General features: G+C 46.5%; 1 protein-coding gene across 1 annotated transcript in view; it reads left to right on the forward strand.

The window, feature by feature from the left end:
* The first annotated feature begins 1,502 nt into the window (after positions 1 to 1,502).
* Positions 1,503 to 15,398, forward strand: part of LOC130020780 (placenta-specific gene 8 protein-like) — a 28,381-nt gene continuing 14,485 nt past the window's right edge. The window contains exons 1-2 of the mRNA XM_056111482.1: positions 1,503 to 1,554; positions 14,876 to 15,004. Coding sequence (XP_055967457.1) covers positions 14,905 to 15,004 — 100 coding nt within the window. The 5' untranslated portion in view covers positions 1,503 to 1,554; positions 14,876 to 14,904. The remainder of the gene's footprint in view (positions 1,555 to 14,875; positions 15,005 to 15,398) is intronic.

Genomic DNA, 15,398 nt, shown 5'->3' on the forward strand with positions numbered 1-15,398 from the left:
ACTCTGCATCCTTCGTTGTAGGTGATGCTGCCATGTCCCGGGCTCCCTGAAGCCCATCTCACCATCCACAAACCAAGCCCGCTCACATTCAGCCGTCCTGTAATGCCAGTGGCCCTGCATGAGAGATAGCCCAGTGGTTAGAGCCTGCTGCCCGGGTTTGGTCTCTGGTCTCCCCTGCACCCCTGGGTGTGGCCAGCGAGGTCCCAGAGCCCCGCAGGGAGACCCCCCCCTAGGGGACCACCAGCTCCTCGGCCCTCTCATTGAGCAGCTGCTCTGCTGGGCCACTGCATTTGCTGATGGGCCCGACCTGAGCACTTCGGGGAGTCCCGCCTCATGCCTGCATTATGCCCCTGCCCCGCCCCCCCATCTTCCAGCCCTGCCCATCTCTGCTCGCAGCCCTTGATCTGGAACCTCCCACTCACCTGACGAGAGGGAAGGTTGAGCACCTTTTAGTCTCACTATTTTTTTAACGTAATTTTTTACATTTCTATTTATTTATTTATTTTTGCTTTTTTGGGGGGATCACACCCGGCGATGCTCAGGGGTTCTTCCTGACTCTGCACTCAGGAATTACTCCTGGCGGTGCTCGGGGGACCCTATAGGATGCTGGGAATTGAACCCAGGTCGGCCACGTGAGAGCAAACGCACTACCCACTGTGCTATCACTCCAGCCCCGGTTAAAGTCTTTTGAAATGGTCACCAGACACACAGAAACCAATTTTGTAATTATCTGGCTGTTTGCAGAAATCCAAAATCATTATATGATTCTCATAACCACCTATAGAAAACAAAGTATGTCACAATGCCTTTTCAGCAATTCTGATTGTTGTGTGTGTGGGGGGGAATTCTAAACAATAATGGTGCATAAAGGTAAAGGTAAAGGCCCTCCCGTTGATCGTCGATTTGCTCAAGCGGGCCCAGTAACGTCTCCATTGGAGACTTTGTTGTTACTGTGTCTGGCATATCGAATACTCTCGGTAGCTTGCCGGGCTCTCCGAGAGGGGCGGAGGAATCGAACTTGGGTCGGCCATGTTGGCCGCTTGTAAAGCGAACGCCCTACCACTGTGCTTTTGTCAAAATAATGAATGCAATCAATGTAGAAAAGAGTTAAGTGGAAATCATCTGACTCACAGGCATTGGGAGGGGTGGGAGAGGGGTTGGTATTGGGGTTCTTGGTAGTGAAAAATGAGTACTGGTAAGGGGAGAGGTGTTTGATCATGGTATGACCGAGACTTAAACCTGAAAGCTTATTAACTTTTCCCACAGTGATTCAATAAATAAATATAAGAAGAAAAATAAATAAATAAATAAAACTACGAAAAAGAAAAAAAGTAAGGTGGAGTTCATGTCCAAATCAATCAGCTAATCAGTGGCTAAATAGCAGTACTCCTACATTTAAGAAAGAAAAAAAAGGAAAAAAAATGGGAACCACTCCAGGGCTCCACCCTGGCTCCTCCCCTGCCGATTACAGCCCAGTACTAGCAGTCACAGAGCACTTGGCGAACTGCTCTACTCACGCCGGGTGCTGCCTGCCTGCCTGCCTCTGAGTGTGTGGTGAGTATTCCTGCAGCACAGAAGGCTTTGCATGTTGCAACCCTGTCCTTTTTCTTATTCGTCCTCTTTCAAGAAAATTCTCTTTTTCAAAAACACTAAGCTGTATTGGTTATAGATATGCAAATGTGACCCAGAAAAAGTCACCATGGAATCAATACGGTAGACCTAGCATGATTGGATGGTGGGTATTGATCATTTGCCAGGGTGAAGTGTACTAACACCCAAGAATCTACACCTGCAGTTGTCTTTTATTTTTTATCTTATTTGGGGGGTGGGGGTTTGGCTGAAGCGATAGCACAGTGGGTAAGGTGTTTGCCTTGCACACAGTGACCCAGGTTCGATTTCTCCGCCCCTCTCAGAGAGCCCGGCAAGCTACCGAGAGTATCTCGCCCACATGGCAAAGCCTGGCAAGCTCCCCGTGAAGTATTCTATATGCCAAAAACAACAATGACAAGTCTCACAATTTGTTGTGAGATGTTACTGGTGCCCGCTCGAGCAAATCGATGAACAACGGGAGGACAGTGCTACAGTGCTACATTTTTGGGTCACACCCAGCAATGCTCAGGGGTTACTCCTGGCTCATGTACTCAGGAATTACTCCTGGCGGTGCTCGGGGGACCATATGGGATGCTGGGAATCGAACCCGGGTTGGCCGCATGTAAGGCAAAGGCCCTACCCGCTGTGCTATGGCTCCAACCCCTGCAATTGTCTTTTAAATTAAAATTGGGTGCACTGATTCTTGGAAGAACTGGATAGGTAAGAGGCAGGGCCAGAAATACTCTTAGAAAAGGTACTACTAGAAAGACATATTTTAAGAGGAGAAAAAAAAGTTCTGGATCATTAAAGAAATCATTGTATCACCTTTAAGGTTACTGTGTTCCAAATAAGTATTTCAAAGTCCTTCCTCAAATTCTCTCTCCTTTGTAACTGGCTTCAAAGTTACAGATTTATTTATTGATTTTTGGTTGTAGGAATGAATTTTGCTGGTGAGGAGTTATGATTTCTGTTTCAGTCACTTTAAGTTAATGGTTATTGGCAGAATTAATTTTTTTTTTTGTATAACAACAACAAAAACCTTTTGAAAGCGTTCTGATCTGGCCGTATGCTACTGGTGCCGGTGTGGTCCCGGGTGGCTTCTGTGGAGTGTGGAGAAGAGGAGGGCGGCCTGGGGAAGGAAGGGTACGTGCTACTTTTTCTCTTACCTCTGGCAGCCAGAGCCCCTGGGGAAATGGCTCCTTGCAGGCAAGTCAGTCCTACGCCTCCCCAAGGTCTTTTGGGTCCCTTTCTTTCCTCACAGGAAAGAATTTCAGGAGGAGACAAGCCGTGGAGTTAAAACAGGTTTTATTTTGGAAGTTTTGAGGACTGGGCGAAAGAGAGAGAGAGAGAGAGAGAGAGAGAGAGAGAGAGAGAGAGAGAGAGAGAGAGAGAGAGAGAGAGAAACAGAGACAGAGACAGAACCAGAGACAGAGACAGAACAAGTGCTCAAGAGAGAATGTGGGGACCAGAGTGATAGTACAGTGGGTAGAGCATTTGCTTTGCACATGGCTGACCTGGGTTGAATTTCCGGCATCCCATATGGTCCCCTGGAGCACTTCCAGGAGTAATTCCTGAGTGCAGAGCCAGGAGTAACCCCTGAGCATTGCCGAGTGTGATCCAAAAAGAGAGAGAGAGAGAGAGAAGGGAAAGGGGAGAGGGGGAGAGAGGGAGGAACAGGAACAGAGAAGTATCCTTTTTGGAAAGTTCCACCCCTGGCCCCAGGTGGACACTCGCTTTCTGCCCAGTTTCAGAGTAAGAGAGAAAGGGAGAGAGAGAATGAGGGAGAGAGGGAGAGAGAGAATGAGAGAGAGTGAGAGAGAGGGGAGAGAAGGAGAGAGGGAGGGAGAGAGAAGGAGAGAAAGGGAGAGAGGAGAGAGTGGGGGAGAGAGGGAAAGAGAAAGAAAGAGAGAGAGCGAGAGAGCGAGAGACAGCGAGCATGTGGGCTTGCCCAGAGTGAGCGGGAGCTGCAGGACCATCCCATCATTGTCTACGGAGTCTAAGTTCAGCTCTCGCGAGGGCAGTCGCAGTGGACAGGTCGCAGCCGGCAGCTGGGCGGGCACAACAGGCGAGCACACTCCCTTGATCCGGGTGGCTCCGAGGGTTTCTCCCAAACTGCCCACGTGGGGCTTCTACCTAGATAAGAGTCCATTGCTAGGGTGGTTGTCAAGAGATAGAGTTGGGTGGACTTGCTAGTCCTCTGGGAAATTCTTTCCCTGGTCTTTGTTCCTGCTGGAGCTTGTCTCGGAGGGGGTCCCACCTGCTCTGGTCTGGGTGGGCACCAGGTGCTGGTCTCACCAGGTCTAATTCCTGCACTTGCAAGGTAGGTGGCAAGGCCCTCAGGGGAGTTGGTTGTGTTACTTCCCAAGAGTTCATTGCCATGGGGAGGGAGGGGGAGGGCGGGCGTCGGGCAGGAGACGGGGACCCGGTCCTCTCTGCTGCCTGCCTGCCTGCTTCCCTACTGCCCTGGGCTGTGGGCCTGTTACATTATCAATATGAAAGGCAGCGCCCCAGGATTCCATGAGTTAGGAATGGCAGATTGGTTGATCTCATTTGCTTATTACCAGGAAAAAAAGGCTTTATTGGGCTGGAGCGATAGCACAGCGGGTAGGGTTTTTGCCTTGCACTCGGCCGACCCAAGTTCGATTCCCAGCATCCCCCATATGGTCCCCCGAGCACCGCCAGGAGTAAGTCCTGAGTGCAGAGCCAGGAGTAACCCTTGTGAATCATTGGGTGTGACCCAAAAAGAGAAAAAAAAAAAGAAAAGGCTTTATTGTCTCTTATTTGCAGTATCATTGCATCACTGTCATCCTGTTGGTCATCGATTTCCTCGAGCAGGCACCAGTAACATCTCCTTCGTCCTAGCCCTGAGATTTTAAAAAGTGCCACATTCGAGGCTCTTTCAGGGTCAGGAGAATGAGATCCATCATTGTTACTGGTTTTTGGCATATTGGGTACGCCACGGGGAGTTTGCCAGACTCTGCCGTGTGGGCAGGATACTTTTGGTAGCCTGCCAGGTTCTCCAGAGTAAGACCTAGAAAATAAGATGGTTCCGGGAACAGGGTTTTATAGCCTCTGGGTCTTGGCCGTTGATGGGATTACGCAGCACGGGGGGGCGTTGGTGGGTGTGACGCCTGGAAAGTGGGGGATCTGGGGATCTGGGTGGAGGAGGCCCCAGTCCCAATCTGAGCAGGGAGCAGGCTTGGAGATCTACACCCCTGGTCCCACACTTGCAGTTGGCTTTTCTTAAAGTTGGTTGCCAGGAAGGAAGAAGAGTTGGGAGGTAGTATTTCTCATATCTACCTGTCTAGAGACTAGGAATGCAATGAAATAGCTAAGTAGCCCAGAGTTTATCTCATCGCCTGGGGCCCAGGGATGCTGTGGGATCCCCTGCAGCAAACAATTCAAAGACCCAGGCTGCATTCACATTTCACCCTGTCAATTAAGATCGTGCAAGATGAACTAAAGTTTAAAGGACTCTGTTTCAAACCAGATATGGTTTGCAGACCTACATCAATAAGACTTAATTTTCCTTCTATGGGAACTGATTGTCTCTTTACAGGAGTCCGGCATGCTTCTTGCCATAACAGACACCGGTGGTGGGTGAATTCCAGGATCTCTGAGGGGTTGAAACAGCTGGCACGGATGATAGCTCTCAAAGTTTAGGGTCTGAATTTTACAAACTTTTCACCTTCTTTGGTTCTTCTGTATGTGAATGATGATTCCTTAAACTATAAAAGATTATTTAAAAAAATAACAAATTATAGAGAGAAATATATATATACATATATATACATATGTGTATATATGTATATATATATATATATCTTGAAGAGCCCGGCAACCTACTGAGAGTATCAGCCTGGCAAGCTCCCTGTGGCATATTTGATATGCCAAAAACAGTAACAGTAACGGGTTTCTTCCCCCTGACCCCGAAAGAGTCTCCAATACACTGGGTTTTACTAGAATGACTTGGGTTTTACTAGGAAGGTGAGAGCAGAGACAGGCATTCGTGAATTTAGTGACCGCTTCTCTTTGCCTAGATCACATCTGGAAGTTTTAGGGGAAAGGAGGATTTCCTAATTAAGTTATTGCAAAGACAGTAGTCTCTTTCCTGAATTACATTTGTCAACAATTATGGTTTTATGGCCTCACAGCTATTGGGCCATTGTATTTAATTGCAGTTCCGGCATTGCTGGTTTGTTCGGGGGCACTGTACTATAAGACTTATTAACATCTTACAAGGTATCGGGTGGGACTTTTTTTGTCCCAAATAGTCCCATATTCACTGTTTTAAGTTTTGACCATTGATTTTATTTATTGTTTTATTTTGTTCTGGGGCTACATTTGGTGATGCTCCGGGCTCACTTCTGACTCTGCACTCAGGAATTACTCCTAGCAGTCCTCTGGGGATTTTATGGGGTGCTGGGGATTAAACCTGGGTTGGCCACTTGCAAGGGACGCACAACACCTACTGTACTATTGGTCGTTTCTGACCTTTGATTTTAGAATCAATGACCAATGCACGTGGGTTTTTTTTGGGGGGGGTGGGAGGGGGGTCACACCCGGCAATGCACATGGATTATTCCTGGCTCTACACTCAGGAATTACTCCTGGCGGTGCTCAGGGGACCATATGGAATGCTGGGGATCGAACCCAGGTCGGCCGCGTACAAGGCAAATGCCCTCCTTGCTGTGCTATCGACCAATGCTATCTTAATCTTTATATCCATCTATATTGTGGGAAACAGGAAGAGAACTCTTTCTCATACACCCCCTAAAACAAAATTTAAAAGCATTCTAACTAAGTTTACTGCTTACCAAAAATCAACCAAGTCACTTCCAGCAGTTTGCAAATACAGAGGCAATGAAACTCTAGCTGTATTCACTCATCAGGCAAGTCATCTTAATCACACAATTCAAATTTTGGGTCCAGCAAAATTTAAAATACAGACCTGAGGTGGAGAGTCATTTACAGGGGTGAAGGTACTTACTTGCCCTACATACAGTCAACCCCAATTCGATCCCCAACGCTGCCTACGTACTGCCAGGATGACTCTGGAGCACAGAGACAGGAGAAAGCCCTGAGCAACATAGGATGTGCCCCTCTCCCTCCCAAAATAAAACCCCAACAAAATAAGTAAATTTTAATTAAATACAATCCTGTGCTTTACAGGTCTCAGGTTCTTTTAGTCAAGATATTAAACACGAGGTGGTACAGAATTGCTATTCTGTGGAAAAAACCAAAGACCATAGGGAAAGACCATTTCTGTCCAGTCCAGGAGCTGGTGAGACCCTCCCTCTCTTTTTGGGGTTCCTCCCAACTGAACTCTTATCATAGACGAGAATTTCAAGAAAGGGAAGCAATCTTGTCTAGACTGCAAAAGAAACAGTGGCCTACTCAGGAGCATCCATATTAAAACAGAATCCAAATACTGGGGGTGAAGCACCTATATTTGGACATTTGGGAAAATAGCAGGAATTTCTGAAAAGAGCCACCATGTGAGCATTAGGATCTGTGATAGGCATTTCTGTTTTGTGTGAATGATAATAAATATTTTCTATATATGTTTTCTGTATATATTTTTTATCTGCACAACTAGGTGTATATGTGTATACATACATATAAATAGATTGCTGAATATTATGCTACATGAAGTGTACACATAAAAATTTTTAATGTAGTAGCCCTGCTAGAACTGTAAAAAAGAGAAAGTACTATGTTGATTTTGAGATCCCTCTCATACCTTGTTGAATAACTTACTGTACATTTTTTATCTTGGGTTAATTTTTTACATTCTCTTGGCTTCTTGGATCACACACGCAGCGATGCTCAGGGGTTACTCCTGGCTCTGCACTCAGGAATTACTCCTGGAAGTGCTCAGGGAACCATATGGAATGCCGGGGATTGAACCTGGGTCAGCCGCGTGCAAGGCAAACGCCCTTCGAACACAACTGTACTATTGCTCCAGCCCTGTATGCTGTGTAAACTCACACAAGAGGGGGCACGGCACCCACAGCGGCGGTGGCTCTATCTCTCCCGCCACCCGCGTTCGGTAGTCTCACCCTTCTCCCACCCCCGGAGAGGTCGATGGCGATGGTCAGGCAGAGGAAGGAACGAGGGCCAGGCTGGTAGGTATTAGTCGTAGTTTATTCTGATTCTCTCCTCATCTCTCCTTCTGTCTCTGCCCCCACCCTCCCCGCCCAATCTACCGTCTCCTTATATCTCTCTCCAAGAGGAATTGGGGGAACAATTACATAGGTTCGGTCACAATCAATAGGGGTAGAGATCAACAGGGGTAGAAATCTTAGCCTCAGGGAAGGCCGCTCCTAGGACAGATCCTTCCTCAGCAGGAGGACCCACCCTAGAGCAGAATCCCATGGGCGTGCCTCTCCTCTCCTTGTCCGACAAGCATATAAGAATATGATATAAATCATTTTGTATGGATACAGTAAGAAATATCTTAAACTTATAGAATTGCTCTCCTAGGGCCATCTCGATCTCAGACTACGGTGCTCATGCCAGATAGTCTTTCCCACCCCTAGCAGGATCCTAGTCTTGTCGTTTCCTTTGGATCATGACAGCATTTGTCCATGATCAAACTCTTAACTTATAGTTAAGAATCGTGGCACTTTGGCCTGGCCCATTTCGCTGCCAGGGTAGCTCACCGCTTTCCCTGGGTCCATTCAGTCCCTCGTTGGGACCCTGCCTTTGGGGTGTTAGGAACGAAGGGCAACTGAGGCTTAAATCGAGAAAGCAGATGCCCGGGAGTGAATAATATTCAAGGCCAATCAAATCCTAAGTTACAAAGCATAATGTTAACGGTCTTCCTGTATCTATACAAAAAGGATATTACTTTAAAGTAAACTGTTCATAAGGCATAAGGAGAGGAAAAAGGCAATATTTCACTCATACATATAAAATCATAGATTTCTGGGAAACTGATCTTACAAATTAACAAAGTCTGATTAAGGGGAAAGCTGATTAACTGGGTGGGAAGGAGAGCATAGGGAAGACTGTTTACATGTTTACATGTAAACACAATGGAAGTGGAAGTGCTTCAGGAGCACTGTGATGGGTGTAACCAGATTGATGGGTGTAACCAGATAAACCTAAGCTTCTTGTAGAGGGACAAAGCAATGTTACCCAACAGTATGCTTTTTGCTTTTTTCTTTCTTTTCTTTCTTTTTACAGTTACAAAGCTTTCATGTTTGAGATTCGGCTACACAGTGATCGATCACCCATCCCTCCACCAGTGCAAACTTTTCACCACCAATGTCCCCATTATCCCCCCCACTTCCATCCCAATCTTTCCCCTGCCTTTATGGCAGACAATTTCTCAGATACTCTCTCTACTTTTGGGCATTATATTTTGCTCGAATTTTTTCGCCACCATTCAAAGCCTGCCCTCTAGAGCCCTGTATTTTTTTTTTTTTAAGTTTTTGAGTAATTTATGAATGGTAGCAATTTTAATTCTATCTTGGGACCCTTTCCTTAAGTTATTCTATTAAGTATTATTTTTGTGATACTCGTGATGCTTTTCCTTTTTCTTTTTTTATTGAATCATTGTGAGATACAGTTAAAATGCTTTCATGTTTGAGTTGCAGTTATACAATGATCAAACACCCATCTCTCCACCAATGCACATTCTCCACCACCAATGTGTCCAGTATCTCCCCCCCCCCCACCATCCCAGTCCTCCCCCTGTCTCCATGGCAATTTCCCCCATACTCTCTCTCTCTACTTTTGGCTTTATGATTTGCAATACAAATACTGAGACGCTATCACATTTGGTCCTTTATCTACTTTTGGCTCACCTATCCCATCCTGAATGACCCCTCCAACCATCATTGACTTAGTGGTCCCCTCTTGTTCCAGCTGCCTTCTCTCCCCGATCACGAGGCAGGCTTCCAGCTATGGAGCAATCTTTCTGGCCTTTGTGTCTACTGTCCTTGTGTGTCAGTCTCATATTATGTTATTTTATATGATGTTTTTTCATAGTGGCCTTTTATCAGAATGAAGATGATTAGTTCCTCCAACATTTGCATCCCAAGTGGATATTGGTTTTGTTGAACGGTCTTTTTTGCATATAATTGATGGATATATATCATTGTTTTATCAGAGATGAATTACATGAGCAGAAACATATCATTGCAATGAGAAGATCACTTAATGTTAATTTGTAGATATGGGCTTGATACATACATTAAAAAACAATAGGATGTACGTTTCTTTCCAAGAATTGTCTTCGTGATTTTAAAAATTATTGCTGGGACTGGAGCAATAGCACAGCGGAAAGGGCGTTTGCCTTGCACGCGACTGACCTGGGTTTGATTCCCAGCATTCCATATGGTCCCCCGAGTACCACCAGGAGTAATTCCTGAGTGCGTGAGTCAGGAGTAGGCCCTGTGCATCACCAGGTGTGACCCAAAATGCAAAAAAAAAAAAAAAAAAATTATTGCTTTTTTATTGCTAGAAAAAAGGAAAGGACATTTAGGAGCCAGAGAATGAGTATAGAGGGTAGGGTGTCTGCCTTGCATGCAGTCAGCCAGGATTTGATCCCCAGCATCCCACATAGTTTCCTGAGCACCACCAGGAGTCATCCCTAAGTGTAAAGCCAGGGGTAAACCCTGAGAATAGCCAGGTATGGCACCAAAACCAAAATAAGTAAAAAAAAAAAAATAGGATGCCACATAACAAATGGATGGATATACATCAAAGATGCCATAACAGCAAGTTTGGAGAGATAGTACAGCAGGTAGGGCACTTGCCTTGCAAACAGTCAATTTAGGTTTGATCCCTGGCAATACATGGTTTCCTGAGTTCACCAGAAGCAATCCCTGAGCCAGAGTCAGGAGTTATTCCTGAGCACTGTCAGGTGTGGTTCAATCTCCCTCTATCCACCTATCTCATATATATAAAAAGAAATAAAGTATGATAGGGGAAATTTGAAAATAGAAGGAAATGTGTGTTTTATCCTTGGCATAAGACTTAAATTCCACTGTTTGGCTATTCAAATTACCATGGTGGATAGGTTTCCTGTAATGCAGTGAGTCTCAACCCTTCCTGCACCTTAAACCACCCAGGAAGCTTTGAAAATGCCCATCTTGAAGGGTACTGGCTTCTCCCAAGACAGTGGATCAAAGTGAGAGTAAAGTCACGTAGTTGGCATTTTAAAAAGTCAGCTTATCTTTTCCTGGGTTATATATCCAAACTCTTTATCTTTGTTGCTGTAATGAGGAAGCAGTTTTACGTATAACTAGACTCTGAAGTGTACTGCTTCATCCTTCGTTATCACGGAGGGTGGGTTTTGAGAAGACTTAATAGCAAACTTTTCCAGGTTTTCTGATGTAGAACTCTGAGTCTTTGATCAGTCCTACGGTCTCATGCAATTTATTAGTGCATGCCCAGATGCACTGTTTGGCAAAACAGTCTGCTTGAAGTGGACTCCTTAAATCTCATTTTCTTCATAAATTGGCTAATTTTTTCTCAAGTTCACCGTTGACTCTTTGCTAAAGAAATCACAGAACTGGTTTCTGAAGAAAACACATGCTTCTTCCCAGTTCTACTTTTTAACTTATCTGCATGTTGGATCAGGCTGGTCACTAGCCCCTCCCTCACCCGAGATAGCCATCTATGCAGGCATGTGACCTGGCTGTGTTCTTTAATATTCACAACAATATATTGGCCTCAGATGCCTTTCCTCCTGTGGACTTTTTCTTACACGCACTATGCAACCCAAATTGAGAATCTACTCAGGTTCTTACCAAGGTTCAGCCTTATAGCAGTCCATCTGATGAAATATTGGCATGGAGAATTGGCATGGGTTTCTCTTTTCAATCTTGAATCAGTTGAGATTATCTACGAGGCAAGTACATTGCTGGGATGGCTTTATTGTCTCCTAGATGGTTTTGGAGATACAAGTTAAGAATTAAGCTTCGGGGGATGGAGCAATAGTATAGCCTCTAGGGCGCTTTGCTGGCACAGGGCTGACCCGGGTTGGTCCCCCAACATCCCTGCGCACCGCCAGGAGTAATTCCTGAGTGTAGACCAAGAAGTAACCCTTTAGCACTGCCAGGTGTGCCCCCCCACAAGCAAAACAAACAACAAACAAAACAAAAATTATGTTGTGACCCTATGCCGGGAAGTAAGTTCTATTGATGCAGAGAAGCCATCAAGGGCTTTGATCACTCATATTAATTTTTTATTTTATGGACATGGCCAACCCCCTAAATATTTATGATCCCTATTAGCTTTGCCTGGTAGAAAGTCTACATCAGCACAGTCTGGGAAACGAAGCATGGGCTAAAGTTGCTCAGTGCTTTATTTTCCCTCCGTCTGTTTACTTTTCACTTTTTATCTTCTGATGTATTTTTTTTTTTATGTAGGAGTACTGCTAGAATGTCTTAGATCTTATACACAAATGGGAGTATGCACCGGGGTTCTCAGCCTTGACATTGGATTTCTTGTATTATTTGAGCGAGGGGGAAGTCGGGGGAGGAGTGAGGAAAGGTGAGATGTGCCTCCGCTAGAAGCCAACAGTGAATCCCTACCCCTGTGCAGTGACCCGATATTGCCACATGTTGGGGAAGGAACAACCCTGAAAATAACTGAAACACAACAGTATGGAGTGTGTAAGAGAGGAAGTTTCGCCCACCCTCTTGAGTTTCCGGTTGTCTCTGAAAAGGAAACAGCAAAGACAAATTAACACAAGGGTGGGGGGAAGCATATACATTTTGTCCAGTTTTTACATATATATGAGAATCTTCACAAGAACACAAGGACCCAAAGAAATAGCCAGCACGGGAAGTAGTACTACAGGGAGAAGAGATCACAAGGTTTTTTTCATTCTCTGCGCTGAAATTCTGATGTAGAAAGACTTTTCTCTTGCCTTGAGAGTAAAGGGCGTCCGGGAGGAGGTCAGAATGTTTTCTCAAACACCTTCAAGCTTCAGGTAATCAACGAGCCTGTGTCGTGCTAGGGCCCATGTGGTACACACGTGCCCAGCATGAGCCAGCCCCTGTGTTTGATCCTCAGCCCTGCATGCATTGCCCTCAGCATCCTTAGGGCCTGACCCTCTGGCCTCCGATTATTGCTGGGACCCAAGCCTCACAGAGACCTGCACTGCCTGGGCAAGCAAGGGTTACTTAGACCGCCCTACACATTCAGTGTTTTTTCTGAGCCAAGTCCCTTTTTGCTTTCTTAATCAAAGAAGGGCCACGGGACTTCTCTGTTATGGAAAAAAAATTCCTGCTGACCACTGTCAAAAACGCAAATTCAGGAAACACTTTTGACCAGCCATGTATTTACATGTAAACGTCAAAATGTAAAAATGTAAAAAATGAAATGTAAATGTAAAAGCGATGGCTGGAATGGCCGGCCTCGACTTCTCGGGGATGGTGTCTGAGCACCAGCCGAGCACCAGCCGTCACCGACCATCAGGGTTCCAGCTCCTCACATCTCAGGAGTCCACAGCTGCCCACACAGAGACGCCAGCAGGAGCAGCTTCTCCCACCCTGGCTTCTTTCCAGAAACTTCCCAGATATAGCTTCCGGCAGCAGCTTCTTAATCCTGGGCCTTAGTCACCTGCAGGGCTTCCTCAACAGCTAAGAGGAGATAGCCCAGTCTGAGCGTTACTTCCTGGAGCACGACCTTAGTCACTTGGCCCTCTTAGTCCTGGTGGGGCAATGCTGCTATCCACCTGGGAACATACCCACCAGGACCAGCAAATATTCATCACTACACCCCTGCGCCTCCCCACCCCCCGTCTTTTGGGGTAACTGAGCAAAATCTAGGTGCCAGCGGTCACTGGGATATGTGCCAGGCCTTTGTGTACTGATGATTCATTCACTCAGGAGGCTGAGCAACCTGCCGGCTGTTACAAGCACAGATTTCACCTCTCTGGCTGATTCATTCCGGAACATTCAATAGTCTTTTTCCAAGGATGTGGAGTTTGCCCATCCCTAATGATAGGAGCCTTGCGGGCCTTTGGTACCTTTCCACAGGAGAGCTTGGGCGGATGCTGAGTGTTCCTCTCTCAGAGCTGCCATCTTTTCTCCTCACATCCCTCTGCTACTGCCCACAGTTATTCTTTCTCTGTCAAGAGGGGCAAATATTCCCCCAATCTGATGAGGGACTAAAGCCATGGCAGTTAGCTGGCTGTGTCTTTTGCTGGCCTGATCTGCCCTCGTTTCCTAATGCTCCCTCGCTGCCTCATGGATGACCTCCGCAAAACACAGCTGCCACCTTTGTAGGCAGAGGTAGAGCTTGGAGTAGTCGAAGTCCCTGGAGTGATCCTTAATAGGACTCCTCCCTTTGCATGGACACGCAGCACCAAGAAAGCACACGTAGGGTCTGTGAGACAATAACTGACTCACCCTCACTTAGCCCAGTACTCTGGTCAGAGCTATAAGCTCCACTAGCTGTACTAAACATCTTGCAGACAGCACCACTTCCTACTATGGCAGTGGAGGTTGATTTTTGCATATCCAGGCTTATCTACCAGATATCAGTAGCACTTCACTCCAAATGTAACCATCAAAAATGTCTCCAGGGGGCTGGAGCAATAGCACAGTGGGTAGGGTGTTTGCCTTGCACGCGGCTGACCCCGGTTCGATTCCCAGCATTCCATATGGTCCCCTGAGCACTTCCAGGAATAATTCCTGAGTGCATGAGCCAGGAGTAGCTCCTGTGCATTGCCGGGTGTGACCCAAAAACCAAAAACCAAAAAAAAAAAAAAAGTCTCCACCAGTTACTGCCATATGTGTTTTTTTTTTTTGGGGGGTGGGGACTTGGGGCATACCTGGTGATGCTGGGGGGTGACTACTGTTGTTTCTACACTCAGGAAGTAATACTGGCGATGTTCAGGGGTGCTCCACCAGTGCACATTCTCCACCACCAATGTCCCCAGTATACCCCCCCTTTCCAATCCTCCCTCTGCCTCCATGGCAGACAATTTCCCCCATACTCTCTCTCTACTTTGGGGCATTATGGTTTGCAATACAGATACTGAGAGGCCATCACGTTTGGTCCTTTATCTACTTTCAGCACACATCTTCCATCCCGAGAGATCCCTCCAACCATCACTGTCTCAGTGATCCCTTCTCTATCCCAGCTGCCTTCTCCCCCAGCTCACGAGGCAGGCTGCCATCTATGGACCAATCTCCTGGCCCTTGGGTCTACTGCCCTTGGGTGTCAGTGTCATGTTGGGTTAATGAAATGCCTTTTCGACACGTCCCAACCTTCTCCTTAGAAGACAGCATTCACTATTTGGGCTTTGTTTTCACAGGAAGTGCCGTTTTGAACTTGAACTGAAACATGAACCCAATCGTCACTCAGCCGGGCTATGGCATGAGCGCCCCCATGTCCAGTGACTGGCAGACAGGCACCTTCGACTGCTGCAGCGACATGGGAGTTTGTGAGTGCAGTGACTTCTCCCCTCACCCCTGCTGCAGTGCCCGCCCCAAGAAGCACCAGCCTCTGCCTCCACCCTGCTGCCCTCTCGCACTCTTGACTCACTGTGGGGGATTTAACCACTGGATGGGGGTATTTGACCTCTACACAGCGAACCCTCTTGTGTTCATTTTATTTTATTTTATTTTGGGGTCACACCTGGCGATGCTCAAGGGTTACTCCTGGCTTTGCACTCAGGAGTCACTCCTGGCAGTGCTCAGGGGACCATATGGGATGCTGGGAATCGAACCTGGGTCAGCCGCATGCAAGACAGACATGCAAGACAGACGCCCTACCCGCTGTGCTATCGCTCCAGCCCCACTTGTGTTCATTTTAAAAAAGTAAGGAGACACATTTTT

This window comes from Sorex fumeus, unplaced genomic scaffold (genome assembly GCF_029834395.1).
Source record: "Sorex fumeus unplaced genomic scaffold, SorFum_2.1 ptg000013l, whole genome shotgun sequence".
Lineage (NCBI taxonomy): Eukaryota > Metazoa > Chordata > Mammalia > Eulipotyphla > Soricidae > Sorex > Sorex fumeus.